This window comes from Anolis sagrei, chromosome 8 (assembly GCF_037176765.1).
Source record: "Anolis sagrei isolate rAnoSag1 chromosome 8, rAnoSag1.mat, whole genome shotgun sequence".
In the NCBI taxonomy this organism is placed as follows: Eukaryota; Metazoa; Chordata; class Lepidosauria; order Squamata; family Dactyloidae; genus Anolis; species Anolis sagrei.
The window spans coordinates 37,168,837-37,181,112 of record NC_090028.1 but is presented as its reverse complement, the minus strand read 5'-3'; the positions used below and the strand labels follow the sequence as shown (position 1 = coordinate 37,181,112).

The 12,276-nt window shown below is 41.0% G+C and overlaps 1 protein-coding gene across 6 annotated transcripts in view; it reads left to right on the top strand.

Moving 5' to 3' along the window:
• The window catches only part of PHKB (phosphorylase kinase regulatory subunit beta), a 237,155-nt gene that overhangs the window by 88,749 nt on the left and 136,130 nt on the right, over nucleotides 1-12,276 (top strand). For all 6 annotated transcript variants that reach the window (XM_067471122.1, XM_067471123.1, XM_060788360.2 and 3 more), the window contains one exon: nucleotides 6,146-6,209. In XM_067471122.1, the coding sequence (XP_067327223.1) occupies nucleotides 6,146-6,209 (64 nt within the window). The remainder of the gene's footprint in view (nucleotides 1-6,145; nucleotides 6,210-12,276) is intronic.

The window sequence follows — 12,276 nt, the reverse complement described above, 5'->3', positions numbered from 1 at the left end:
ATCTATTGCTGTGACGGTTCGAAATAAAGGAACAGTCTAAAATCAATGTTTCATGGTAAGCTGTTAATGAAAATGTTCCAACAGAAGCTATATTTATGATAAATATGCGACATGCAGCGAAACATTTGTTACCCTATCCATTCTTGCTTGAAGTTCCTTCGGTGTGGTTGCAGCAAAGTCACCACGCTGAAGTTTGCTTTTAATTTGGACTTGTTTGGTTTCCCCGGCCCGTACTTATTGTGTGCAAACACACTTGTCTCAACTATGAATTGAACTCTAATTTTCTGAACTTAAGCATGTCTTGGAACAAAAGTCCAAGACTTGGTAAGGTCTTCATTTTTCATATTTCTAGGTATTGTATGGAAAGCCCTTTCGAATCACATCACTAAACATTTCAATACTTCAGGTTGCTTGAATGGAATGCTGATGTTAACTCAGTGTGTATGTTTTAATCACAGTCATGACTTGGGCACTAAAGTGACCAAAAGTTGATCACTATGTAACAATTTTTGTTCCGGGGCAAGCCCGTAGCCAGGATTTTGATGGGGGGGGGGGCTGAGTTTGATTCGGGGGGTGGGGGCTGAGGATCTACCCTAGCAAACCTTTTGTATTGTTATCCCAATAGCCCCATTTTTATTTATCGTGTCAGGGCAACCAGTCAATTGTATTACATTTCTAACAGAACAAAGCAAACAAACAGACAAAATGCAAAATTTGTGAGTTTGGTAGTTGAATAAATGTCTTTTGACCAGTATCTGGCCACTTGGAGTGCCTCTGGTTTTGCCGCAAGGAGGTCCTCCCTTGTGCATGTGGCAGGGCTCAGGTTGCATTGCAGCAGGTGGTCAGTTGTTTGCTTTTCTCCACACTCGCATGTTGAGGATTCCACTTTGTGGCCCCATTTCTGAAGGTTGGCTCTGCATCTCGTGGTGCCAGAGCGCAGTCTGTTCAGCGCCTTCCAAGTCGCCCAGTCCTCTGTGTGCCCAGGGGGGAGTCTCTCATTTGGTATCAGCCATTGGTTGAGGTTCTGGGTTTGAGCCTGCCACTTTTGGACTCTCGTTTGCTGAGGCGTTCCAGCGAGTGTATCTGTAGATCTTAGAAAACTATTTCCAGATTTAAGTCGTTGACGTGCTGGCTGATACCCAAACAGGGGATGAGCTGGAGATGTCACTGCCTTGGTCCTTTCACTATTGGCTGCTACTTCCCGGCGGATGTCAGGTCGCGCAATACCGGCTAAGCAGTGTAATTTCTCCAGTGGTGTAGGGCGCAAACACCCCGTGATAATGCGCCATGTCTCATTAAGAGCCACATCCACTGTTTTAGTGTGGTGAGATGTGTTCCACACTGGGCATGTGTACTCAGCAGCATAGTAGCAAAGTGCAATGGCAGATGTCTTCACTGTATCTGGTTGTGATCCCCAGGTTGTGCCAGTCAGCTTTCTTATGATATTGTTTCTAGGACCCACTTTTTGCTTGTTGTTCAGGCAGTGCTTCTTGTAGGTAAGAGCACGTCCAGAGTGACTCCCATGTATTTGGGTGCGCTGCAACGCTCCAGTGGGATTCCTTCCCAGGTGATCTTCAGAGCTCGGGATGCTTCTCTGTTCTTGAGATGAAAGGCACATGTCTGTGTTTTAGATGAGTTGTGGATCAGCTGGTTTTCCCTGTAATAGGCAGTGAGAGCACCTAGAGCTTTGGAAAGCTTCTGTTCTACCATCTCAAAGCTCCCTGCTTGAGTGGTAATGGCACGATCATCTGCATAGATGAAGCTCTCTGTCCCTTCTGGCAGTGGCTGATCATTTGTGTAGATGTTGAACATGGATGGAGCGAGCACACTCCCCTGAGGCAGGCCGTTCTTCTGTTTCCGCCATCTGCTTCTCTGGCCCTGGAACTCAACAAAAAAGCTCCTGTTTTGTAGCAGGTTTCCTATGAGGTGGGTGAGATGGTAGTCCCTTGTGATATTATACATTTTTCTCAGGAGGAGGCGGTGGTTCACAGTATCATAGGCTGCTGACAGGTCTATGAAGACAGTTCCGGTGATCTGCTGCCTTTCAAAGCCATCTTCTATGTGCTGAGTCAGGTTCAGCACTTGCGATGTGCAGCTTTTGCCTTTCCTGAAGCCAGCTTGCTGAAACCAGATCATAATATGAAGAAACATAACAGTTTAAATAATGTACCAGTAAGGCCTTTTTGCGGACCACCCTGAGAATTTAGGGGGGGGGGGGAGCTGAAGCCCCTTAAGCCCCCTCCCCCTTTCCTGGCTACATGCCTGTTCCATGGATATAAATGTCATTTGCTAATTGGTTTTATCATAAAACATGGAAAACTGCAAAATCTTTGCGGGAGGGACATCCTGCTACATTACATTTTGCTCTAGTTTTTCAATGAATGTCTCATCATAGAGTCTCAACTACTTCAACTTGGTTTGTGACACCCACAAAACAAAGTTTCTGAAGTATAACAACTTTCAAAAGAAGTACTTTCAGACCAGGAACAGAAAAAAAATCATATTTTTTTACATAGTGTAATGGGAACCATAGACAGAATTAGCCGACAAGTTGCCCTCAATTCTTCAGTTTAAGAGAAATAATGGGGAGCTTTCTGGTCCCATTATTTCAGATCTCGTAAAGTGGAGATGAGTAACCTTCTCAATGCAAAGATTATCCGAAGTGCATAGTGAAACTGAGCTGCGGCCACTCTTTTCTGTTGCGATTTCCTTCTCTCTTTCTTTTAAACGCCGCATACATTTTTCTATTTAAAAAAGCATACTTGCAATTACTGCCTGAATAATTAACAGATAACCTTAGGGTAAACCCAAACATATCATCCATCCATTTACCAATTATTCTTCAGGATTTAATTTCATGGGCACAGCTGGTACTGTTTGGCTCATAAAATAGATATTCTCTGTAGTCTTGTGTTATATGTTTATCAAGAAGGGGGCTTATGCCATAATCAATTAGACTAGGCCAGAAATGTGCGACCCGTCACAATCTGTCTTCCCCAGCAAAGTGCGCGATTACTGTTGGGGATCCGAACTGTTAGGCTCAAAATAACCCTCGGTTGGGGTGATTCCACCATAGATACAACAAAGTGCTAGAAGCAAATTTCATAACCAGCAGAAACTTACGTGTGGTGAGTCAGGATAAGCTTCCATTCAACAGGACGGCACAGGATTGCAGAGTCACAACTTTAGATTCAAAGTATTTATTTAAGTAAAAAAGTTACATTTTGCTTGGAGCAGTATTTCTTGCTGTTTCTTTGTCAGTGTTGATGTGGAGAGTGTCTGGATTGCCCACCCTGGACCATGCAACAACCCTGGAACATGCAACATATCATTGTCCTTCTTTAAGGGTCACTTTCAAATCTATGATACTATATCTGTGTGTGTGTGAATCATATCTATCTATCTATCTATCTATCTATCTATATCTATCTATCTATCTATATCTATCTCGATGGCTGGGTGGCTCTTTGTCAGGAGAACTTTGATTTCTTGCCCTGATGAAGGGAGTTGGAATAGATGGCCTTAAGTATTTTCTGTTGGTCATGGGGGTTCTGTGTGGGAAGTTTGCCCCAATTCTGTTGTTCGTGGGGTTCAGAATGCTCTTTGATTGCAGGTGAACGGTGAATCCCAGTGACTACAACTCCCAAATGTCAAGGTCTATTTCCCCCAAACTCCATCTGTGTTCATATTTGGACATATTGCGTGCTTGTGCGAAGTTTGGTCCAGATCCATCATTGTTTGAGTCCACAGTGATCTCTGGATGTAGGTGAACTACAGCTCCCAAACTCAAGGTCAATGCCCACCAAACCCTTCCAGTATTTTCTGTTGATCATGGGAGTTCTGTGTGCCAAGTTTGGTTCAGTTCCATCATTGATGGAGTTCAGAATGCTCTTTGATTGTAGGTGAACTATACATTCCAGCAAAACTCCATCCGGGTTCATATTTGGGCGTATTGAGTGCTTGTGCCAAGTTTGGTCCAGATCCATCATTGTTTGAGTCCACAGTGCTCTCTGGATGTAGGTGAACTACAGCTCCCAAACTCAAGGTCAATGCCCACCAAACCCTTCCAGTATTTTCTGTTGATCATGGGAGTTCTGTGTGCCAAGTTTGGTTCAATTCCATCATTGATGGAGTTCAGAATGCTCTTTGATTGTAGGTGAACTATACATTCCAGCAAAACTCCATCTGTGTTCATATTTGGACATATTGAGTACTTGTGCCAAGTTTGGTCCAGATCCATCATTGTTAGTCCACAGTGCTCTCTGGATGTAGGTGAACTACAACTCCCAAACTCAAGGTGAATGCCCGCCAAACCCTTCCAGTATTTTCTGTTGGTCAGGGGAGTTCTGTGTGCCAAGTTTGGTTCAATTCCATCGTTGATGGAGTTCAGAATGCTCTTTGATTGTAGGTGAACTATACATCCCAGCAAAACTCCATCTGTGTTCATATTTGGGCGTATTTAGTGCTTGTGCCAAGTTTGGTCCAGATCCATCATTGTTTGAGTCCACAGTGCTCTTTGCATGTAGATGAACTTCAACTCCCAAACTCAAGGTCAATGCCCACCAAACCCTTCCAGTATTTTCTGTGTGCCAAGTTTGGTTCAATTCCATCGTTGATGGAGTTCAGAATGCTCTTTGATTGTAGGGGAACTCTAAATCCCAGCAATTACAACTCTCAAATGACAAAATCATAATTTTTGAGTGATGGTCACTCCTTGTGTTGAGAGACGTTTTGTTACCAAATTTGGTGTGATTTCATTCATGGGTTCTTTTGTTTTTAAGGTACTCATTATGCACAGAGCAATTTTAGATAGATAGATAGATAGGAAGATAGGAAGAGAGATGCTTTTGAACTGTGGTGTTGGAGGAAAGTTCTGAGAGTGCCTTGGACTGTGAGAAGATCCAACCAGTCCATCCTCCAGGAAATAAAGCCCGACTGCTCATTGGAGGGAAGGAGACTAGAGACAAAGTTGAAGTCCTTTGGCCACATGATTATTATTTTTTTGTCGTGTCAGGAGCAACCGCTCCTGTTGTGAGAGAATTGGCCGTCTGCAAGGACGTTGCCCAGGGGACGTCTGGATGATTTTTGATGTTTTATCATCCTTGTGGGAGGCTTCTCTCATGTCCCCGCATGAGGAGCTGGAGCTAATAGAGGGAGCTCATCCACCTCTCCCCGGATTCGAACCTGCGACCTGTCGGGTCTTCAGTCCTGCCGGCACAGTGCATTAACCCACTGCGCCACGGCCACATGATGAGGTGACAGCAAAGCCTAGAGAAGACAATTATGCTGGGGAAAGTGGAAGGTAAAAGGAAGAGGGGCCGACCAAGGGCAAGATGGATGGATGGCATCCTTGAAGTGACTGGACTGACCTTGAAGGAACTGGGGGTGGTGACGGCCAACAGGGAGCTCTGGCGTGGGCTGGTCCATGAGGTCACGAAGAGTCGGAGACGACTGAACGAATGAACAACAACAGATAGATAGATAGATAGATAGATAGATAGATAGATAGATAGAGATATATAGATAGATATAGATATATAGATAGATATAGATATATCTATGAGGTCACGAAGAGTCGGAGACGACTGAACGAATGAACAACAACAACAAATAGATATATAGATAGATATAGATATAGATATAGATATAGATATAGATAGATAGATCGATAGATGGATTGACTTTCACATTCACTTCCTTCTTATTATCCCCCCTGGGGCAAATGCCTTGCCAGGTTGTTTTTCTTCTTCATCATGCAGATTTCTGTGTCCATTGATGATTTAATAAATGATTAATTTAATGTCACACTTGAAAAGCCCACTTTGTCTTCAAGTTCCTTGCACGAAGAGCACACCGAGCGCTGATACCGTCCCTGCCACTCGTGCCCTCTCAGCAAGACATTCAACTCACCGTGCCAGATGTCCAGCCATATGTATTTTTTTACAGATGGCCAGTGATCTTTCAAGGGAAAGTGCTGAAAAATAATAAAATAAGCCTACTGTATCACATTTACCCCAAGATTTTTAAAGCCATCAGCAAGAAGCGATTTGATGTACAAGTTTGCCTTCGGGGACTTGGATTTTATTTCTAGAGCTGTGAGCATAACAAACAACATTTTCCCCCTTTCTCTGTCTTCCTTTTTCAGTTCTGTTGGATTAGCAAAAGCAGCCCTAGAAGCAATTAATGGATTCAACCTCTTCGGCAATCAGGTAGTAAAAATATTTAAGTATTTGTTCATTCTCCATTTTTAATTAACTGCTTCTTCTTCAGTAAATTGCTTTCATTGCAGATCAAAGGACATCTAATATCCATATGGTAAAGCCTGTTCCGTCTGCAATTCTCCAGCTTTTTTAAAAAAGGAAGTAGGCTAGAAAATTAATTCTTGCTACTTTGGGTATTGGATGCGTAGGCTAACAAAATCATCTCTTTCCACAGTTAACAACCATTACTTTTCCCCCAGCCATTCGATTTAACTATTATGAAAACTGAAATGTATGGAACGGTCTCCTGTTTTCCTCTAGTCCGTTTGAGCGAGACATTAAATGGCTCCAGTTGTGCATTTAAATGTCCTCCTGTTCTTTTCTGTTTTCGTTCTCTGGTATGGAGCACCGTCTAATACTTTGGTCACCCTTCATTATGACTTCCCTCAATTCCAGATAATTTGAAATCCTTCAAATAGCTATGCTTTTCATCAGCTGCTCTTCCATTCCAATATGTGCGCCCTTCTCTTCATTATCACAAAATGCGCTCCCAGCTTTGTCTCATTCTCTCTGTATGCCAGAAAAAATGTAACTAAAAGCACAAGGTCACTGCCTTGTGAACACTCTCTATCAGTGGTTCTCAACCTGTGGGTTTCCAGGTGTTTTGGCCTACAACTCCCAGAAATCCCAGCCAGTTTACCAGCTGTTGAAGGCCAAAACATCTGGGGACCCGCAAGTTGAGAACCATTGCTCTTTATTTATTTATTTACAGCTTTTATATTCCGCCCTTCTCACCCCGCAGGGGACTCAGGAGAAAATGCATCTAGAACAGTGGTTCTCAACCTGGGGTCCCCAGATGTTTTTGGCCTACAACTCCCAGAAATCCCAGGCAGTTTACCAGCTGTTAGGATTTCTGGGAGTTTATTTATTTATTTATTTATTTGCTTTATTTCTATACCGCATTTTTCAGCCCTTAACAGGCGACTCAATGCGGTTTACATGGTACAATTATCAAACAGTGTCAGTGCAATTAAAACATAACAATGCAACAAACAGGATCAACAGCATCAATCCACAACAGTTAACAATCAGCAAGACAGAACAACAAAACAGACATAACATAACGCCTCAGTTGAAATCAGATCCGTTCTCATAATCCTTGTGCCATTCCTATGTTCCATTTACCGTCTTCCTATGATTGGTTGCACTGCTTAACCAAACGCTTGTTCATAAAGCCAGGTCTTAACCATTCTCCGAAACGTCAGCAGCGAAGGTGCCTGTCTGATGTCTGCCGGTAGGGCATTCCATAGCCGAGGGGCCACCACTGAGAAGGCCCTGTCTCTCGTTGAAGGCCAAAAACATCTGGGGACCCCAGGTTGAGAACCACTGCTCTAGAACATGGCCATATAGCCCGAAAAAAACCTATAACAACCCAGTGGAGCCATGGCTTCAAATTACAGGAAAGAAAATTCCAACTGAACATTAGGAAGAACTTCCTGACTGTAAGAAGAACTGTTCAACAGTGGAACTCTCTGTCTCGGGAAGAAGTCTGATGGGAACTCCTTCCTTGGAGACTTTTAAAAAGGCTAGATGTCCATCTGTTGAAGGTGCTTTGATTGTACTTTTCCTGCCTGGCAGAATGGGGTTGAACTAGGTGACCCATGTGGTCTCTTCCAACTCTATGAGTTTCAGTTCTTCAGAATTCTTCATCAGACTCAAATGTTAGACAAATTGGGAAGGAACAGAATAATCCAGCTATCCAGTTTCATGTAAATGTTGGATGTGTAGATAGATTGAAATTCCAAGATGGAGTTAGCTGGTTGGAGCAATCAGCTTTGGAGCCCGTGACAAGTTTTGCATTTCTTCAGACAAAATACCAGGAGACACTCGGTGATTTCTCTTGTCTTTACACTGACTTCTATGTCAGCTTGGAGCAGAATCTCAGAGTAGCATAACAATCCCAATATTATTAAAGAAGGGGATTAAAATTAAGTGGTGCACTAGGTAAAAAGCCAAATTGCATGATTACCTAAAGCTTGGAGGGAAATGGAATCCCCAGTCCTCCTCTTAAGAACATCTGTGTTAAGGTTTATTTAATCATAGACATCGGCAATCTTCTTCCGCTGGTGAGATAGGTATTTTTTTGCAAATGTTCATATCTAGAGACCTTTATTCATGTTGCTATTTAAATGAAAAATACAATTAATAAATAAGAAACTTAAAACCAATATCACAAAAGAGCAAGTAATTATTCATATGTTAATCAAATTAACCTGCTGGGGTTTTCCACATGCAATTAGTTATTGAATTATGCGGAGTAATAAGACATTGAAAAAATAAAGGGTACAATTGAGAGGTTCCAAAAATTTTACTTTCTTTAAAAAATTGTTTTTGAAAAATCAAACAATAATAATATAATATAATATAATATTCTAATAATATGTTATAATAGAATATATAATATATTGTATATACATATAATATTTATAATATTGTAATGCAATATAATACTACTAATAATAATATGATATTATAATTATATATTTATATATAATGTAATATTACAGTATAATTGATATAGTGCAATATAGCAATATTTAAAACTGATATTGTACTATGTTAATAATATATTGTATGTATATATACCTTGTAAGCTGCTCTGAGTCCCATTCGGGGTGAGAAGGGCGGCATACACATGTCGTAAATAAATAAATAAATAAATAAATATATAAAATATTATATTATATACTAGTCGTCCCCTGCCACACGTTGCTGTGGCTCTGTGTAGGAGGCTTGGTCCAATTCTATCGTTGGTGGGGTTCAGAATGTTCTGTGATTGTAGGTGAACTATAAATCCCAGCAACTACAACTCTTAAATGTCAAGATTCTATTTCCCCCAAACTCCACCAGTGCTCACATTTGGGCATATTGAGTATTCGTGTAGAGTTTGGTCCAGATTCATCATTGTTTGAGTCCACAGTGATCTTTGGACGTAGGTGAACTACAACTCCCAAACCAAAGGGCACTGCCCACCAAACCCTTCCAGTATTTTCTGTTGGTCATGGGAGAACTGTGTGCCACGTTTGGTTCAATTCCATCATTGGTGGGGTTCAGAATGTTCTTTGATTGTAGGTGAACTATAAATCCCAGCAACTACAACTCCCAAATGACAAAATCAATTTTTTGAGTGAAGGACATACATTGGGTTGTTAGGTGTCTTGTGCCCAAATTTGGTGTCAATTCCTCCAGTGGTTTTTGAGTTCTGTGAATCCCACAAACGAACATTATATTTTTATTTATATAGATATATATAATATAATATAATATAATATAATATAATATAATATAATATATTATAATATAATATATATAGAGAGAGTATATAGTATATAGATCTAATGGAGCCCCCGTGGCGCAGTGGATTAAAGCACTGAGCTGCTGAGCTTGTTGACTGAAAGGTCGCAGGTTCGATTCCGGGGAGCGGCGTGAGCTTCCTCTGTCAGCCCCAGCTTCTGCCAACCTAGCAGTTCGAAAACATGCAAATGTGAGTAGATCAATAGGTACCTATTTGGTGGGAAGGTAACGACGCTCCGTGCAGTCATGCTGGCCACATGACCTTGGAGGTGTCTACGGACAACGCCGGCTCTTCTACCTAGAAATGGAGATGAGCACCAACCCCCAGAGTCGGACACAACTGGACTTAATGTCAGGGGACATCCGTTACCTTTACCTTTATATATAATATAAATAATACATTTATAAATAATACATTTATAATATTATAATGTAATGCAATATAATAATATGATATTATAATTATATATTTATATTACATATAATATTACTAGTAAGATTACAATGTAATGGTATAGTACAATATAGTAATATTTAATACTATGCTAATAATGTAATATATTGTATGTATATATATCATGTAAGCCACTCTGAGTCCCCTTTAGGGTGACTCAGAGGCATATAAATGTCGTACATAAATAAAAATAAATAATACATCTTTTCATAAAAATATGTTATTTAAGAAAGCAATCCATGGGCGCTGCAGCAAGACGGCAGACAGGCTTATCTGAGACACTTAATCCATCTTAAAGGGATTCAGCTAACCTTTTTAAAAGGATCCTCCTAATGAGCACAGGGAAAAATGTAAACAGCTATCCAGAAAGGAAGAAAAACACACTTTTTTGGATTTTAATTTAACAGTGTCTTTATCTGAGGGATTTGGAGACTGGAACTCTTGCAAGTAACCTCTGTTTGGCCTTGGAATATCAATGTTCGGCCTTTGTGTTTTCTGTGGATCTGGAAGTGGTCTGATTTCAAATACAAACCTAGAACTTAGGGCCCATCTACACTGCATTATATGGTTAGTGTAGACCAGTGGTTTCCAACCTTTTCTTGACCAGGGACCACTTTGACCATGGACCACCCTCCAGCATTAGTACCAAAGGGTTACAAATCTGTTTTTGGTCAACTTTAGATTTGGTTTGGTTATTTGGGGAGCTGGTTCAGAAAACTGCATTGGATAGACCACATCAGCTCTAGTTTCTGATATAAAACATATGCCATCTAGTAGTCACCATCTGCTCACTCACAGAAAACCATATTCAATAATATAGACCTGATGTGGAAGTAGTACTCTTTTGTGGTAGGCATATGCAATCCATGGTTCTAAATGGTTCTAAAGTACTTACAAAACTAAAGTTCTAGTGGTGAAAACTAGGAGGCGCTGGTTCTTTGCTTCTACAGTGTTGCTAAAGTTCTGGTGGTGAAAATTTCAGAACTCTAACAAAACTTTCAAAATTCCATTATAAATGGCAGTTCCTAATTGGTTATGTCATAAAAATCATCAATAATGAAATAATAATAAAATTTTGAAAATTCCATTATAAATGGCAATTCCTAATTGGTTATGTCATAAAAATCATCAATAATGAAATAATAATGAAATTTTGAAAGTTTTGTTAGAGTTCTGAAATTTTCACCACCAGAACTTTAGCAACACTGTAGAAGCAAAGCACCAGCACCCCCTAGTTTTCACCACTAGAATTTTAGTTTTGTAAGTGCTTTAGAACCATTTAGAAGCATGGATTGCACATGCCAATTTTGTGAGTAGTCAGCCTCTCCCCTCCTGACATCCTCATTGCCTCAGCAATATAAGCGGGTTTCGCAAGACCATTTGCCCTTGTTGCCGCGTGGTTTGAGGCAATGGTGCAGTAATGGTGAGGCCATGGACCATATTTTCATTCTTGCGGACCACTAGTGGTCCACGGACCACAGGTTGCTAACCACTGGTGTTGTTAAGAATTCCTCATCTTTGGAGGAGGAAGGGGAGCAGGGAAGTGCTCAGGAATTGAAGGAAGAAGAAGAAGAATCAGACTATGAGGTTTTGAAAGTGTCCACATTTCTAGAGAGACGAAAAGAGACAGAGCACAGATGGCGTTCAGGTAGAATAGCTGCTAAAAACACTGAGCTAATTGGGAGACACCCTAGCACCTCCTATAAATCAGAGGCAGGAGTAGTCAGCTTTCGCTGGTAACAACGACCCTGATACGAATGTTTTGACTCCAATGGAATCTGCTTTGCGTCTGCTGCTAAGGACTTATTATTTATTTATTTATTTACTTCGGTTTCTTCTACCCCGCCCTTCTCACCCCGAAGGGGACTCAGGGCGGCTTACAAAGGCACAATTCGATGCCAGCATCACATAGCAGTAGTAAAACAAAATAACATCAATTAAACAGTTAAACAGTTGAACAGTTAAACAACAATTCCTGCATTACAACCCTAAAACCAATAAAACAATACAAACCCAATTACTCCTCATAGACGGGCAGCGTTCGCTATCTCATAGTCCAAATTCCAATTCCACATTGTCAGTCCTGTCAGTCCTATTCGTTTGATTGTCCTTATCTAGTTGTCAGAGTGCCCAAAGCCCTGGTCCCACAACCACGTTTTTACTTTCCTCCTGAAGGAGAGGAGGGATGTTGATGCCCTAATTTCTCCCGGGAGTGAATTCCACAGGAGAGGGGCCACCACCGAGAAGGCCCTGCTCCTCGTCCCCACT